The sequence below is a fragment of the Rhyacophila brunnea genome, unplaced genomic scaffold (genome assembly GCF_057557595.1).
Source record: "Rhyacophila brunnea isolate RB1 unplaced genomic scaffold, BYU_Rbru_1.0 scaffold_4, whole genome shotgun sequence".
Classification (NCBI taxonomy): Eukaryota; Metazoa; Arthropoda; class Insecta; order Trichoptera; family Rhyacophilidae; genus Rhyacophila; species Rhyacophila brunnea.
In genome coordinates, this window is record NW_028233068.1 from 19,243,628 (window position 1) to 19,262,654 (window position 19,027).

Genomic DNA, 19,027 nt, shown 5'->3' on the forward strand with positions numbered 1-19,027 from the left:
AAATTGTGCGGATATAATATATTCCCCATAAAGAAACACAATGTGTTTCTTCAGGAAATGATCATCAAATAATAATCTCACCAGTAACTGGCTCGCCGATTTCTAAAAAAATCAGTGATCCACGGTGGCGGATTGGTCATAGACAATTTGCTCATAGATAATAATTTACGTTCTTTCCATAGACTAATATACTTTCTTTCTTTTCTTGATGGTGCTTGACACTGCTTGATAATTTGTCCATAGCTGACAGTAATCTGATGGAAGAATATTGTTATTAAATATTTATAAACGAGATTGCTGTTTCGTTAATCAAGATGTCTTTGTCTAGGTTAGATTTTTTCATATGTGTATTTTATTTTAAACGTAATTGAAAAATACGCCTTCACAACATAAATCGCTTTCTATATTATGATTTGAAACGTCAAAATGTCAGCATTGTTTTTGCAGCAATATTCCGATGACTGTTGAAATTGTATTATGTGTGTAAGGTATTTGATTATTAAACACCGTTGTCTTTTTAGCATTTTACCGGCTCCAACGCAAGAGATATGGGACAGGGATGATGAGAGGCGTTCTCAAATGGGCAAAAAGATTGGCAGCGCACTAGTTGTCACGCAAACCAATGTCCCTCCTTACGGAAAAAGAAAAGGGTGGATACCGAGGACTGAAGATGACTATGGAGGTAATTGTGTATTTGTATGCGAATTTAAAAAGTTATTTAACTCTTGTTATATAAATCTACCTACTGGTGCTAAGCCGGCATACTAAACTCATCTTGTATCTGTAGCCGCCCAGAGTTAGATAGCGATAGAAAGAGATTTTAAACTGTTCCATGATCAGGATTGCTATAATTTTTTAATATTTCTCACACAAAACAACAAAGGGTGCTTTTTACTGGTTCTCCGTTGTCTTTATCTGTCAGTCGCCATTTTGGAATTTAGCTATTTTTTTGTGGCTCAATTTACCGAGAGTACACCCCAGAGAAACGTCAGATTTTTTTATTCAATACTTGAAAGCATCTAAGCGACACTTTTTGAGCATAGACAATCATTGAAAAAATGCTATTATATTGCTAAATCGCTATTATAAGCATAGACAATAAGTACAAATATAAAAATCTTTTACAATGCAATTACCTAATAAAATTCGCCGTTTTCAAAAATCAGTATAGAACTCTTGTGCGTTGTCCAGGCCCATGTCGCACCCACGTCGTGATTCTGTTGCAAGTACCGCAGAGAGGTGCTTGCAGCCTCGCACACTTTCTTTCCTGTAAAAAACTAAGTGCGGCCTCTTCGGTACTGCTAAGAAGATAAATTTTTTCAATTGTCAGTATAAACCGTGACATGATGGATGCGCATTAAGTACCTACTTATCTAACCTATAAACGTTATGAGAAACACGTAATAAATGCGTATTAAGTACCTACTTATCTAACCTATAAACGTTATAAGAAAATACTACAAAATACTTCACTAGTACGTACGTGTGTGGAAGCTCAGCAATGCAGCGAAACTTATTCGTACTCGAAGAATGAATAATTCCGATGATCAGATCAGCTAGCACGTGGTGCATCGGTCGAGATCAGCCAAGAGAATGAACGAAGAACATAGATCCGGTATAGAGAATATTATACCTATGCAATGTAAACTACAAGTATTGTAGCCAACGTAATAATTGTATTGTTAATTAGGTATTAAGTTTATTAAAATATTTCACTGTTCTCTGTGACCGTAATTATTGTCTTCGCTTATAATAGCGGTTATTTTTATTGTCTACGATTATAATAGCTGGTTAGCCATGGTTGTCTATGCTCAAAAAATGGCATTTAGATACTTTCAAGTGTATACGAAAAAAATCTGACGTTTACCCACGGTGATCTCTCGTAATATAGAGCCTTTTTTGTCATCGAATTATAGTACGCGGTCCAAGACATCATAGTATTTCGGCAAAAATTATAGGACGTGTTGAAAATCTTAATTTTTTGTTTGTCACATAAACATAACGGAGAATTCGAGAAATTCCGATGCCCTGCTTGATTTAAACACCTTTGACGGCCGAAAAATGCTAACACCGGCCGCCGTCATTAACTGTCACGCTAGTTTTTTAGAGTATACAACGCAAGACTGCGTCCATAGACTGATATCGCACACTAAGATCTTATATTATTTATATTATACTTACTACGTCCCTCGCTTCACGTTATTACGATTTGCTGTGATTGAAGTACGAACATTTTATGGAACTTTAAACATCGACAATATAGCCATCTTTTAAACGCAATGAAATAAGCAATGGGGAATATTCGCACAATCGGCGAATTCAATAAATTCCATTTTTCAAAATTTTGGTTTTTTTGACGTACTATACTTTTTTAAAAGTATGCGAACCAAAATGTACTTAATTATAGTTCGGTTGGCAACACTGCGCTCGAGACAGATGACAGAGAGCAGTGGCGGAGAACCAGTAAAAAGACCCCAACAAAGTTGTATTGTTTCTGCAAACATTGCAGTAAGTGTAGTAAAGTCATCAACTTTTCTGTCCAAAACAAAAATTGTTTCCAATAGACGCTATAACGAGTACGGTAGAATCTCGATATAAAGGAGTGGGTAGGGGCGTATGAGGGGGTATCCATTAAAGCCAAAAATCCGTTATATAAAAACAAACAAAATCCTGTTTATTTGTCTTCGGATGATATATCCAGACACCCGTTGTGGAGTAATGTTCGATGTCGACGCGCTTGCTTTCGGTCAGTGACGTCCCTAGACAAAATGCCACCCCATTTTTTTTTATCATCCTTTCATTACTCCAATATCTAAGAAATGTGTTGTATGAAGCATGGCCCCCGCATCCTGGAGTGGGCCCCCAGGCTAGAATCTTTGCCCCCCCCCTACCTATCACTTAGAATAAAGGCAGTGTGACGCTCTACAGTAATGTTATCCAAATGGTGTACGCATTAAAATTAATTAATTTGTGTATATTTAAGTAGTGTTTTTTCCTATATTTTAACACATCAATTTGAATTATGGAGTTTTTTGAGTATCGCTACACAATTATAAATAGTATTGTACAACCACATAATTTTAAATAAGAATATTATTGAAGGAAAATAGCGCCGCAGTCGACTTTTTTTGCTATTAGAGTAAATTTGTGATATGTGTTTATCTCACTTATCGAGCCCGGGCCTCAGGCTAGAGACCTGTCAGCCCCCCCTTGTGGGGCCATGGTATGGATACATTACTAACAAAATACATAACTACCACTAAGCTGAAACATACAAAATTAAATTTAGATATTAATAAATAAATATAATATTAGTTAGACACTTACCCAAATCACCAGAGTCTGAGATGCTATTTGGTTGATATGTCTGACACATTTGGTTTGTACTCTGGTACTGGTAATCTAAGCATTTAGTAATACCTACGCAGATGTATTAGTATGTATAGATTAGATGTATAGGTATCTATTTCAATATGTACCTACATCCGGCAACTTTTAAATCTCGCGAGTGACTGGCAAAAATATTTGGATAAATTAAAAAATACGGTATGTACCTACCTATAAATCTCTACCATAATTCTCCTTGTTTCGTTACCAACGTTGATATATATATAATATAATTATTTTCTTTTAATAACTATGGCGCGACATAATTGGATTTTGCGCAGTATACCTACCACTGTTATGAAAGGAACTCTTTAATCTGAGTAAATGACATTATATTATTATGACTGATTTATTATTCGTTTGTGGTGTTTTACATTTATAAAAATATTCATAATGTGTCTAGGCGCCAATTTTATTGGCATTTGTATACGAAACCGAGCAGTCAAAAATAAAATAAAAAAATCACTAGCGGAGCGTCGTGACATCATACTAAAATCGCTGCGAGTACCTACTGGGTAATAATAAAAAAAAAACATCTGGAACAAAACATCTACAACGCTCTGGTTATAATATAACTAAGTTTAGGTAGCTATTTCTATATAATACCAAATGATTCTCCTCGATTTGCCGCCCTTCGAGTATCTGCCGCCCCCAAGCGATGCTCAATCTGCCTACCCCCACGGGACGTCACTGCTTTCGGTAATCCTGCTTTCAAAAAAGAATCAAGTTTTGTTTGCACTTTTGAAGTCTGCTGTTTTTTTATAATCAACTCTCTAAAATATGAAAATCAGTATAATATAGTTGAATTTTGTTATCTAACGAATAGTCAATACATGTTATTAGATTTCTCGAGATGCAATCTTATCAGTGGACTTGATGAATGGAGTAATAAATGCATCCATTAACTTAGGTAAACAAATTAAATCGCTGTGCGGGTGTGTGAATAGCGGCCAGCGTTGCAAATGTCAGTGCTACGTTCAGTCTCTGAGCAATTATGACTCGAATTCGAGTGAGAGAGGTATAACATGATTATCATGCTGAGAACATTGTTTACGAGCGGTGACATTTGGATTTAAAGATGTAAATCATTAACAGGATGTTTTTAACAATTTTCACATTTGACTGGATATCCATTATATTGTAAGTCCGTTATATTGAGGTTCTACTGTACATATTTCTACAAAAAAGCATTTAATTAATTAATTTAATGCAGAATTATACCACTGCTTTCCACTTTTCTTGATCACTAGTTCTTTGCTGTAGTCTACTTTTGCCGAACTCAGTGAGTTTATCAATCTACCGGGTTTTAGGAGGACATTGTATACCACTGTATGACTATTAATTTGTCCACTGATTCCAAACCCTTTTTTGTTTGATGGAACCTTTAAAACATTTTTTTTAAATCTCGCATGAACCTCTACTTAGTTGACACACAGTAAAGTTGAGTGTAATAAATTGCAATATGGTCATGCTAAAGCTAAACAGTAGGCAGTGACAAACTGACAAAAGTGGCACATATCGGATATCGTAGAATCAAAGATGATGTATTCAAAAGTAGGTGGAATGATTTATCAGTATGCCTTATTCAGTAAATTTTAGTTGAGTCATTTTAAAATTTGGTTTGTAATATCATATAGGCGGTCCTCGACTTTAATACAATTCACTGTTTCATACATTTCTTAAAATTCAGATTTTTGTCAATAATGCAAAAACTGTACGTTTCCATGTTATCTCTCTAATAATAATAAATAAATATTTAAAAATACCCTTTTTGTTTTTTTTCACATTCTTCTACTTTTGTACACATTTTTAAGAACTGATTATTTATGAAAGTCAAGTACTTACCACCTCTATTCGCTTTTTACTATGCAAACCGCTTCTTTCTTGCTAGATGGCGGGGCGTTTCCTGAGATCCAGGTGGCACAGCACCCCCTCGGAATGGGTCTCAAGGGAAAGGATACCGGCGCCAGTGGTGGAGGAAGGGGAGGCGTCTTGGCTGTCAGATTGGATGATCAGGGGCGGGTGAAATATGACGCCATCGCCAGACAGGGTCACTCCAAAGATAAGGTTAAACAGCTTCTAAATGTACACCTTGTAGGTGGTGCTATTGACAAACGCAAGAGCTGGCCAGATTTTTCGGTCACTATGTTATTGGTTATATTTAGATTATTATTGATTATTTAAAATTTATTCAAAATCAAAATTAAAGGCCAGCCGTAATCTTGGAGGACATAGGCAGTATTGTGATCTATAGATTCAAGCGTTTGGAAGTCCATTGTCCACTGCCTGGGTATAAATGTTGGCGATTCCTTTAATTCCTAAAAAGTAAATGCGTACATACCTATTATGGTTGATTCCACTTTTTTATTAATATACGATATTATAACATACATAGGTCAGTAAACGATGGACTATAATTGATCAAAAATCCATTTTGTTATCTAAAAAGCTGAAATTTGGCATACATGTTGGAGTTTTATAATAATATGTAAATCAATAATCTACATATATCTTGAAATATCTTAGATAACACCAATTTCTTATTTAAAAGACACTTTGTTTATTTTTTAACATTTTCACTTCGATTTTTGAGTCCTGAACTTACTTCCTAGCACAATTTTAAAAATCTTGGCGTATCATAGATAATATCACTTTTAAAAACGCCTGTCCTATATATTTCGGTAGTTTTTTCGACATTTAAATCAGTGTTATCATAATACACTACCACGTCGCTAATTACATTCAATATACTTTGTTTCTTTCCAAACATTTGTTATGATTATTGATATCTAATAAGGCCACATTGGCGTTCAACAATTATTATAGGGAGGAAAAGATTAAAACTTCATATAAAACTGCATTGATTAATCAAATCCTTCCACTCTAAAATGATACTTCACTGGGTGCATCATTTGATAGACTACACCAATTTCGTTTGTTTTTCATGCGTATTATTTACTTTCAAATATCGAATCATTTGAGCTGTCAGAATAATTCATAGAGAATAATAAACATTTAGGTAGAGACTGAAAAGTTTAACGTGGGGCCTGGCGGCGGCGCTCGTGTTGTATCTTACCTATGGTTTTCGATTTCAAAGTATTGTGAAGTACTGAAACGCGAGAGGAGGGGATCTAGTTCTCCAAGCTGCCGCACATCTCCTTATACTTTTCACACTATAGGTAGTTAAATTCATTTGACTATTTTCTTCACTTTCATGTAGTCATATAGGATAGTCATTTATGAGAAATAGTTTTTATAGTAATTTTTTCAATCTAATGGAATCTCCCTCCATTGAATGAACAGCAAATTATTTTTACTGCTATTTATTATCTAAATGTACGAACTAATGAAAAAACTACGACTCCATCCAAACTACCTACTACTGTCGAACAAAATCTTCTTGGCTACGTATTAAGGGCTTGCGCAGACAGAGAGCGGTCGAAGTTCTGCGTTCAACCGACCGTTGACCGCTAGCGTTCAGGGACAGCAGACAGGTGGCGGTCAACAATATGCGTTCCATTTGTATACAAACGTTGTAGTGACACAGGCGCTGCATAATGCGAGACCGCTATATTCCGACTGCGAGTGGAAGTGAGAAAGCACCGCTGTTGCGTACTCACTCCCCCGTGTGGTTTCGCTCTATGTTGTTTGACTGCTCAAATTCCATTCAAATTTTTATTTACTTTCGCATTTCAATACAAAGCTTCGATGAATTATATAATTTGATTACATTTGACATTGACTTGTAAACTAAATATAATCTAGGTACTAAAATTACTGCTGTAATCAACAACAAATAAAAACTTAATATCGATGATTTTAAACAAAGTGACATATAAACTTATTTGTTTGTGTACCTACCTCTATCTATAATATTTGACATTTCGATTCTAACCTTTTAATTTTACCCATAACCTCACATGTCAAATTTATTCTATTATTGAACTATGAAAACTATAAATCTCGCCAAATTATCAAGTATTTATGCACGTAAATCAATCAAGTGTTGATTTAAAAACAATATGTTAGTATTAAAAACGATTTATATAATTTGCGTCACTTAAATCAAGTATCAATCTTCTCTATATCGATTCATTTTTCTGATCCAGACATTGCAACGGTTGAGAGGTACGGAGTTCTTTGTAATTGCGGGAATAGAACTCTAGAACGCTAGCGTTCCAATTGACCGGCGCAGTCTGACCGCCGGCTGTGTGCCCATACAGTATGAAGTCCGTACAGTACAAAGAACGCCGAACTCCGAACGCGGAACGCAGACCGCCTGACCGCTGCCTGTCTGCGCAAGCCCTAAAACTGAACTGTCAAGCTCCTTCCATTTTTAACCGCACTTCAATTATAGCGTCTTCCGGTTAGCGACGAGTTGTCCACGTGTTAAAACTGTGAACTACTAAGACTCCTCCTATTTAATCGAAGACAACGACTTCCGGCTTGTGCCTAAATCTTCTTGTTGGACAGTACATAAAGTAATCAGCGTGCCAAGTCAATGGGTTTCATGATAAACAGACATTTTTCGTCATTTTATTAAAATCAAATTTTTAAATCAATATTTCTATTTGATTAGGACGCCAAGCGATCTGCAAGGTCTAACAGTTTACAATTTCACGATCAAGAATTTGGGTGGCATCCCAAGTACATATTACAAACTCTAGTGGAGATGATTATATATTTTTTACTGTCAATGGAAATCATTTTATTTTGTCAAATCGTTTTCTCTCCTACTCTTTCGATTTAAGAATAGTGACAATAAATTTTCGAATATGTATAACAATATAAGTCATATTATAAATATACTTTGTATGGAGTATAGGATTAGAATTTCTTTTCTTCCAGATAATATATTCAAAATTATCAGATCTTTTACCCGCTGAAGTGTTGGCTGAAGATGATCCGTCGTTGGAAAAGCCTGACGATGAGGAATTGAATGAGACAACTGAAAAAACGCGACTGGCCTTAGAGAAATTGACACAAACCAAAATATCAGCAGCCATGCCTGTCAGATGCGTGGAAAAGAGTGTTAGTATCAATAAATAATAATAATTTAATTCAACATACACTGTCTTTGAAATTAGATCTATTGAAATAATTCGATAGTTTATTCACAATTTTTTAAAGGGTCAATTTTTCAAATATTGCAGGCTCCGGCTCAATATATTCGCTACACTCCGGCACAGCAGGGAGCGGCATTTAATTCTGGAGCGAAACAGAGAGTTATCAGGTCTATAATATTTTATATATACTAGAATTAATTAATAATATTGAATAATTTTCTTCGGTGGTGCTACAACTAACGTTGTCAACATACAGAAAATGTCTTTTGCAATTATCTTTTACATGCTGAATTAAACGAACACAAAGATGAAATACATATTTGTTGCAATAGAAAACGTCTTAGACCCAGTCGAATTGTTTTTAATGTATCAAGCCCGAAGATGACGCTTGTGATGATGTGTATGAAAATTAGTGGACTAGGAATCCTGTTTTTTTTCGGGACAATCTATATAATATAGAAGGTTTTCTTCCACCTCGCACACACATACACGATATCCATTTGTGAATGTGATAAGTTCCACCGACTGGTAGGCTAGGATCGCTAAAATCTAAGCGTAGAGTGTCTGAACATGGGGAATGTATGCCGGAATGCAGTAATTTAGTAGACAGGATATGAGTGGTGCTGAGTTGTGCCGACTGGCTGTATACTTCCTGAATTCCATATTGAGTTGCATCTGTTTTGTCATATTATGTAAAGGTTCATAATTTAGCCATCTTCAGTATTTAATGAATTTTTATTTTATTTCAGAATGGTGGAGGCTCAAGTGGATCCTATGGAACCCCCACGCTTTGCCATCAACAAAAAAATTCCTCGAGGGGCTCCTTCGCCGCCCGCCCCCGTATTGCACTCTCCACCTAGAAGAGTCTCCGTTCGCCAGCAAAGAGACTGGAAAATTCCTCCTTGTGTTAGCCATTGGAAGAATTCCAAAGGTTTTTTATCCACATGTTAATTACACAGACATTCATCTGATAGAATCAATGTTAATGTGGCGACTTTAGACATTAAACAATTTATAATTAAGCTTTGTAGTCTAACCAGAAATAGCATTAATATCTGTATCAATATCTAATTTTTAATTGTTTCATTTATTTTAAAGGGTACACAATTCCACTGGACAAAAGGTTGGCAGCCGATGGAAGAGGTCTACAGCAAGTACATATCAATGAAAACTTTTCAAAATTGGCAGAGGCGCTATATATCGCTGACAGGTTTGTACTATTATGTAGTTGTTTGCTTTAACATTTTTAATTGATTAATACAAAAATAGAATAAACACTGAACAAGATGCTATACACCTTGTTAGATATCTAATGATTATGTATTTTTATTATGCAGAAAAGCGCGTGAAGCTGTTGAAGCCCGTGCTCAATTGGAAAGGAAACTTGCTCAAAGAGAAAAGGAAAAGAAAGAAGACCACCTCCGGATGATGGCTCAGAAGGCCAGGGACCACAGAAATGGTCAGTTTATTTTCAAATATGTACATATTTTGGCCTCACAGTGAAGTAGTTAATGTAACAGTATCTGCATCTGAAGCAGTGTCTGCAGGTTCGATCTCTGTATCTGGCAAAAATTGTTGTTTTCCAATGTGTATTTGGTCCAGAGCAGGGGCCTAATGGAATGGGCAAACAACTACAAGCATTCCTCATAGGTTTATTAATATTTTCTCTTCTCTGTAAAGGACCACATGCTTTGCTGGGAAGCTGTTGATTATTTATTTTTGCGCATCTATTTAAACTATGAACGATTAAATGAAGACAACGGAATTTGGGTTATTACTATGACCCTTTCTGCTGTTTTACACTTGTCAATAAAACGGTGGATGTTGTTTACAGACAGGAGTTCAGGTGGACCTCGCCTTTCGAACGTTTGACTTTGCACAATTTGCTATTTCGCACATTTCAAAAAAATCTTTTTTTTAAAACGTCGCGCTGTGTGTGTGGTAAAGATATCCCCCTCTCGCTCGCTTCACAAGCAAGTGCATTTCTTGTATCACTTCCATCCTGCTCGCACCCGTCACTTTGCCTGTGATCTAGCTAGGATAGGTTTAGTCTTGCGTAGGAGTGCGTGCGGGCGTGTTATGTTGTGCGTTTTGCTAATTTTATTCATTTGAAATATTTCGCCATAATAATTTCAAAATTGTGGAAATATATCTGTAAAGATTGTTTCCAAAAGACAGTTATGGATGAAATGGAAAAATCTTTGTCATCATGGATCGATGACCAACATCAAATAGATGTTCCCCTCTGAGTAGTTCAATTATTCAAGCGAAAGCTCTTAGTTTGCACAAAGATTAGAAGGCTAGATTAAAAGAAGATTCTAACACGATTTTTCAAGCAGGTAACGGTTGGTTTAACAATTTTAAAATGAGGTATTCTTTTCATAATATTAAATTCGCTGGAGAATCGGCTGATGCGGATAAACATGCTGCAAAAGAATTTATCTCCTCATTATCCAAAATTATTGAAGATGTAGAATATTCCTCTAGCCAAATATTTAATTTAGATGAGACAGGTATATTTTGGAAAAAAATGCCTAGTGTACATTCTTATCTAAGGAAGAATCAGTTGCCCCTGGGCATAAAACTTCCAAAAACCGATTGACATTGCTTCTTAATTGGAACTTAGCTGGTGATTTAAAATTGATGTCAATGTCAATTTATCAAGCAGAAAATCCCAGAGCATTGAAAGGGAAAGATAAAGAATTGCTTCCAGTCATTTGGAAATCAAATAAAAAAGGCTGGGTTACTGCGTTAATATTTAAAGATTGGTTCACTTTACATTTCGTGCCAGCAGTTAAGCAATATTGTAAAGTTAATTTAACATTTAAAATATTATTAATCTTAGACAATGGTCCAGGACACCCAAAATCTATACAGAATTTATACCCAGAAATCAATGTTGTTTCTTCCTCGAAATACTACCTGCCTTATACAGCCTATGGACCAAACGGTGATAGCTACGTTTAATGTTGTTATAAAATGATTATTTATGTTCTAAAATACTATATGAAGAAAAGAAAAAGAAGAGTGGCGAACAGTTAACTCTTCATAACTTTTTAAGGGAAACACTCGCAAATCCCACTTAAACATGTCTCTTAAGGCTATACTTCAGCTGGGGCACGCTCTAAAATGATCGTGACTACGCGACGCGAAGATTATGCAGACGCGTGCAGAACAAAACATAATTTGTCATAAAAATTCAACGTGCGTCCATTTAATGTTATAATTATTAGTAATAATAATATATTCATTGACATGTTTTCATTTTCAAGTAAATGGGTAACGTTTTTTAGTCACCTTTACACGATTTAAGAATTAATTCCCCCGACGCCATTACAAAACAAATTGACGTGTTCATGCTCGACAATCGCTCTCCGATTGGCAGCGAGTCAGAAATTTCGTCGCACCTATAGTTGAAAATTATTTGCAGTTTCACTGAAGTATGCTCTTAAACGCCTCTTATACATTTTATATTTACTTGATAAACAAATATTTTAAAATAAACACAATTAAATTTTTTTTTTACTTTTTTCTACTTTCGAACATTCAACATTCACACACATTTTCAGGAACCAATTATGTGCGAAAGTCGAGGTCCTCCTGTGTGTCTATCCATGGCTTTTTTAGACAATTTATGTTTGTGGACAATAAAACGCCAATTTTGACAGTAAGACTTATGAAGGTTCAATGTATATTTGCCAATTTCAGGTATCAGGACGCTAGGAGACGGTGCTGGTGAATTAGATATGGTCGGTCCATCCGAAGGTCCGGATGGTGAAGTTGTTGGCGAGGAAGAAAGGGAGAGACTGAGGGCTGATAGACACAGAGAGAGACAGCGAGATAGGAATATGGCCAGAGCAGCCCCAGATAAGAGGTTAGGCAAAATGTTGATTCAATCTATTAATTTATGCATTTAGAAGGATGACATTTTTGTCTTGTCTTACAAAAGAATGCAATTTGTATGAGTAGGCACATTAACCCTTTTACTCCCATTCGGCCGATATTTCGGCCCACCATACCTATGCGAAAACTCCATCTGGGCCGATTCATCGGCCGAAAGTTTAGAACCAAATTTACGATTTATTCCAAATTTTTTCCCGTCATATTTCGTCTGGTGTAGACAAAGCACTATATTCACTCTGTGTTGGGTGTGACTAATATTTATTTTAGTGTCACTTGTTTATAATTGTGTCATACCCTAATAACTCACAAGTCATAATTGCTCTTGCTGTCGAACTCGAGACCAGAGGGTCATAAAAATAATAAAACATTATTTTTATGACACATTTTAAATTCTGATATTTCTTTTAGTTGTTTTATGATTTATATGTCATATTACAAAATGAATTTTGTAATATTTATGAACTGACTGATCAAACAATGGATGCCCACTGAATAAATATTATTATAAATGATTTAGTGCTTTGAAACCTTAGACTATAGATACATCTAGACGCCACCCATTGCATTGCTAAATGAAGCCGCGTGCCTTGCGTTTGGTTTGTGGGCGAGCGAACGCATTCGTCTACAAATGTTCGAGACCATTTCGCTAGTGCTTGCACTCGACGCACAGAATTAAAATATAATTTCCTATTTTTTTTACGTTATATAGTATTTTTAAGCGGTCAAAATGCAAGCATTAGATAAAGATATCCATAATTTAAGTTATTTTAAAGAAACACTAGGTCACTGATATTAAAATATATAATAATATACAAATAAATTATTACGAACATGTATCAACTTACCTATGAAACGTAATACCATCTTCTTGCTTATCAGTACGGTTACCACATTTTAAGACAACACACAGAACCATCTTTTCTACTTAATTAACTAAAAATATTTACCACTGACTTTATGTTTAACACAAAAAATAGCAATTTTAGCAACACGAGCTCGCAGGTTATCAACGCTATGTGTAGCGTTTCGCCCCGATTTGCCGGCGATAGTTTTGGAAACTAGCTCACACATATGTAGACCTTTTATCTTACTCTAGCGCGTGTCGCAGAGATTGTAAGGGTGCCGAATACTTTCTCACTCGCACTCATGCATCGTTTTTGTTCAGGCCTTGTTTGAAACTTATTTTTTGAAATTACTTCATTCCCATATCAGTTACTCCTCGATACTGTATCGAATTCTCTTGCAATTTCGTGAATTGAATAATATTCTTGAATACCTTGACACTATACGATTTTTTTTGATTACTTTATAAAAATTCTATTTCATAGAGAAATAATATGTTTATTTTTGTTTCTGTTACTAGATAAGAATTGATTATATTATAGAATTTGATATATCAATTTATTATGAATAAAAAAATGTTGTCACACTTGTTTTGTGGTTCAAACATAGTTTTATCCGTTCATTTCTAAATAAATATTGATACATTTTTTTTTTCTTTTGTTTTATTGGTGTAAACTATCAATATTATTACTTATTATTGCTTTATACACCATTGAGAACACACAAAATAAGTTTAAAATTTTTAAAACATGTGTAGAATTATTTATTTAAAAAAAACTAAATCGACGATTTTTTGGCAAAAAACGCTTGGGAGTTTTCACATATGCTAGGCTAAATCAGCTGGGAGTAAAAGGGTTAAGTATTGCTAGGAATTTTTTAAGTCAGGTGTGTGTGTAAGCACGATCATTGAAAAATGAGGTTGCTTTTACTTTTCAAATGCAGTTTTAATTTATAATTCAATAGCCCAATCATTGCAATGCCTCTTCATTCAAAATGCTCACTTTAAAATCTTTCTTATTACAGATCAAAGCTGGTGAAGGATCGTGAAAGAGATATCTCAGAACAAATCGCTCTCGGCATGCCAGCCAAAAGCAATGCTGGAGGCGAAGGACTTTTTGATCAACGATTATTCAACACATCTAAGGGAATGGACTCAGGTAATAATCTTTCATCAATACATATGTTGGTAAATTATTATTTACAAAGCTGTAAGTAATAACAAAACACCCATAGCTTCCACAATCAGTTCATGAAAGTTTCAATTTGAAAGAATATTTTCAATTTTGACCAATAAGAGATTGAGCCTTTGTCACAAGCAGAGCGTTGGAGCGGAGCTCGGAGCAGAAGCACGGAGCAGTAGAGCAATGAGGTTTTATCCGGAGCACCAAAAATTTGTAGTGCTCCACTGCTCCGGATGTTTTTTTTATTATTAAATTTTCATCCTAAAATTCAATGAAAATATTATATTATCTGACACTTTGCAACACTTATTATAATTAGAATTATTTTAAATACGGCAACACTGCCGAGTGATAAATAACCCCTTTTCGACAGAAGAGGCAAATAATGAAAGATGATTTGCTGTTGGCAATTTTGTTTAATAGAATTAATAATATAAAGGACGAATAATCAACCTTTTTCCCTGGAGCGAAGCTGGAGCAAGTATTCGGTCCCGGAGCGGAGCAACCCAAAAAAGGGTCCGCTCTGACCTGTCACAAGGAGGTTTATACAGTTGTTGTAGTTTTATTGCTACTGTTTATGGAGATGCCAATATGTGCAAAAATTGTATGGAGCTCAGTTTTTAGTTTTGATTACTGTGAAGTTGCTATACAATAAAATTGAAATATAATACCTTGTTGGTTATAAATACACTACCACATACCCAATGGACAGAGATTAATGTATGACCAAAAACACAAAATCATTCTATACTATCAAAAACTATGAGAAATTAGCTAAAAAACTATCTTATAAAAGCCAATGGTTTTAATGACACCACTTTAGTGTTTTAAATTACACAACAATGATAGATAATGTAGTTCTTATTTTTGCGTATAGTACATAATATATATATATATATAAATTGATTTGCTTGGAAATTATCGCTTATTGTTCATTATTCCTCACATACAGAATTTCTTATACATAATTCTTATTGGTTCCATTACTCATTTGTGTGTTATTTCACACAAATTAGTAATCATAATTATGAAGATATAGCTCATTCTCTCCTCATAATATTATAGGATTTGGAGATGATGAGGCGTACAATGTATATGATAAGCCTTGGCGTGAGCAGAATTCTCTCGGGAATCACCTCTACAGACCAACTAAAAATGTCGACAAAGATAACTACGGCGGAGATCTGGAAACCATCATCAAAACTAATCGGTAAAATATTCTTAAAAGTTGCTAAAAACAAGTTCCAATGAAGTATGGTGTAGGTTTAATTTCATAAACAATTATTATTGTGACAAAGATGGCTGTAAATCACACAACTCTGGAATCTCTCATTTATTTATTATCTACTGCATGATTTCTGATTTTCAATAATTACTTTTCAGTTTTGTTCCTGACAAAGAATTCTCAGGCGCTGAAAAATGGTCCGGCCAAGCTCAGAGGTCTGGTCCAGTCCAATTTGAAAAAGATGGCAACCACAGAGAGCAAAGTGAACCACAGGTGTGTAATTTGTCCAAAGAAAATCTATTTCGCATGATTTTATGACATTTTAGACTGATGTTGCCAAGGTCCAAAATTGTGATCATATGCTATTTTTTTTTAAATCGTGCAAAATACATTGTTTTTCAATTTGTGTTTGGAGTCAAGAGTATGGACCTAACAGGTTGAGTAAGTGGCTAACATCCATTTCTTGTAAAAACATAAATCTATAATATATCTATATCATAAGCCTATATTATATTATAATAAATTTTATTATTGAAAAATCAAGAACAATGAGAAACGGGGGCGAGAAGTATAGCAAAATGTGTTAATTTGAATGCTTCTTTTGTTTTGTAGCCAACCAACAACCGTGCGGATGCCGATTTTGATCCCTTCGGTCTGGATCGTTTCTTAACAGAAGCCAAAAGAGCTGACCGAGTTGGAAGCAATGCGAGTGGCAACACTCAATCGGGTCCTCAGAGGTCAGGAAAGAGGGACCATCATGGAGATTCTCATGGACAGTATGGTCCCAAGAAGACCAGGAGAGATTAATGATTGATTTAGTTATCTAATGTCTAAGTAATGAACCGTGTATGGATGTGTTTATTAACGCATTTTGCAATAATAATTACAATACGTCATATTACTTTGAATTTTCTTTTATTTGGTCTCCAATTTATTGTATATGGCAGTGTTAGACAATTCATTTTAGTAATGGAACCTTTTTATATTTTGTATCCGTAACAAAAATTTTGTTTTTTAAATTCTTCATGCAAATCTGCATAGTTTAGAAAATACCTTTATTTTCTCCACAGCTGAGATTCAAAATTAACTGAAACAGTGAAAATGCTTTTTCCTGGAATGTGAAGAAAGACACACTTATATTAGTTTTATAATATGTCAGCATACAATTTTGGATAACCGCTAAATATTTATTAATTGAAATCTACGATCCATAAAATATGCCAACAATTGTTGCTGCAGTTCAAACATTCAAATGAAGACTTTACCTCTTGATGCCGCCAGACTTTTGAATCCAAAAACAGGGCCGAGTAGCGATTAGCGATTACTCATATCTTTATAGTGACTGTAATGGTTGACTTTTAATAAAATTAATTATCTAGCAGTATCTATCTAAGTCTTATCAAAATATTTTTAGCTAGGCCTTATCTTTGATCCATATAAGGGCAATGTTTAAAATTCTACCAAATATTGAGTTTAGTGAATAATAAAGTATCTAATATTGGAGTATGAAAAGGAAGGTGGCAGAATGCTCTTTTATTTTAATGATACTGAACATTTTTAGTATAATGTGAATCATGTTTATGCAATTACTTGTGGTAAAAATGAATCATTGTGCAAAATGTTTCTATGAAAATTTTTACCGATATATTTGGAGACCATTTTAATTTGTTAAGAAAATCGATTGAATCACTAAACATAGCGCTGAACTATTTTGGGTGATGTGTGGGTGTTAAGTACAAAATAAATTATGGATACAATTTATACAAATGACAAGAAAATAAAATAAACTATTCAATTTCATATCACATGATTTTTATTCATACATCTTTCCAACGGTAGACTAATTTGTTTGATTAGATAGAGATTGTCACCGAAGTAGACGAAAGGATATCCCAGCAAAAATATTTTACAAACACGGTATTTCATTATTTTTCATATATACAATTATTTACAAAGCAATCTTACAATTAAAAGACTACTAAAATCTAAAATGTAGATCCTGAATAATTAAACATTATCACCTTAAACAATAAGACAAAGAAATTGCTTTTTGCAGACATATTTTCTAAGAATCTCGCACACATTTCCTAGAAGATAGTGAAAAAAAAAAATTAATTATTCATTGTTCATATTGTAAAGGTTTTCATAAGAAAGAAATGAATATACTAGGAGCAAATTCCACATAGTCCAAAATCATTAAAAATGGGTTTTTAGATGTTTTTTTAATTTTTTCAAATTTGGAAGTTATTGTAATTGTTACAATAAGAGTTAATAATTCTATACTTTCCTAACCTATTTAGCTGCTGTAGCGGACCGAAAGCAGGCTTGTGTATAGAATAGACCCGCTGGAGTCCGCTTGATGCAAAGACAATCTAAATTATTAAATTAATGATAATTTAATATTCATTGAAAAGGTTGTTAATTTTTTTTTTAACATAGGCAAACATGAGTTACTAGTTGAGTACATTCTGGAGTAGTTCTGAAAAAAAAAACAGTAAAGCGGGACATTGTTACCTTTGCTCCTATAACTTCAAATAAGTTATATATATAATATAATTATGCCAAGATAAATAATATTTTTACGATCTTTACTAATTAATTAAATATGAGTATATTCTATTTTTGGTCATCATACATACATTAATATTATTGCACATGGATAGTATTGATGACAAATGGAATTACATAGTACATAACAAACATGACAAATTTAACACTAAATAAAATTTATAAATATAATATTTTATACACAACTCAAATAAATTGCATATTGTAAAAAAATGTTTTCAATTATTCAGGATCCACTAATATGTAATAGACATCTTTTGTAAACCAAAACATTTTAATTAAATATAATTTTTAGCTCGGTTACATACTGATATGGTGTTTGGTTAAATACACAATATTATAAAATCGCATCAGAGAAATTAATAAAATTGTAGTGTGTTGGACCGGAACTGTAATTTTTCATTGAAACGTGTTACATCTTATAATATAATATATATTTTGTCATCAGTCACAAGTAGACCATTTGTAAAATGCGGTAGTTTTTGATAGGCGCCTCTGCCCGATTTTAATTTTCTCTCTTATTTTTTTTTTATATTCATAACCGTAAACATCTAACAATTTCAAATACACCAAATGTCAAAACTGCGTATTATTATTTATTAGAAAGAAAATTTTCTTAATTAAAGTTGATTTGATGAAACCTTAATTACCTACCATAACTGAGGATCCAGGTGGAATAATCACGCAACATATAATAAGAGCTTCCCTCCTTTTTGTAGAGTCCCACGTTGTTTTTAATTCTCACAAAAATTAGTTTCATACTGTATCACTTGACGACGGTGCATTCATTGAATAGATGTAAGTATATTTTATATGGCTGTTCGTGTACTCAATTTTCTACATTTAGCAGGTAA

At 34.0% G+C, this 19,027-nt stretch overlaps 1 protein-coding gene across 1 annotated transcript; it reads left to right on the forward strand.

Annotated features, from left to right (window-relative positions):
- Positions 1-220: 220 nt before the first annotated feature.
- Positions 221-17,407, forward strand: Bx42 (Puff-specific protein Bx42). Its single transcript, XM_085954484.1, has 13 exons — positions 221-328; positions 522-682; positions 5,279-5,454; positions 8,236-8,418; positions 8,541-8,620; positions 9,203-9,384; positions 9,552-9,663; positions 9,791-9,912; positions 12,162-12,327; positions 14,223-14,356; positions 15,446-15,590; positions 15,764-15,878; positions 16,218-17,407. The coding sequence occupies exons 1-13, from the start codon at positions 315-317 to the stop codon at positions 16,410-16,412; spliced, it is 1,785 nt and encodes a 594-aa protein (XP_085810610.1). The 5' UTR covers positions 221-314; the 3' UTR covers positions 16,413-17,407.
- Positions 17,408-19,027: the final 1,620 nt, after the last annotated feature.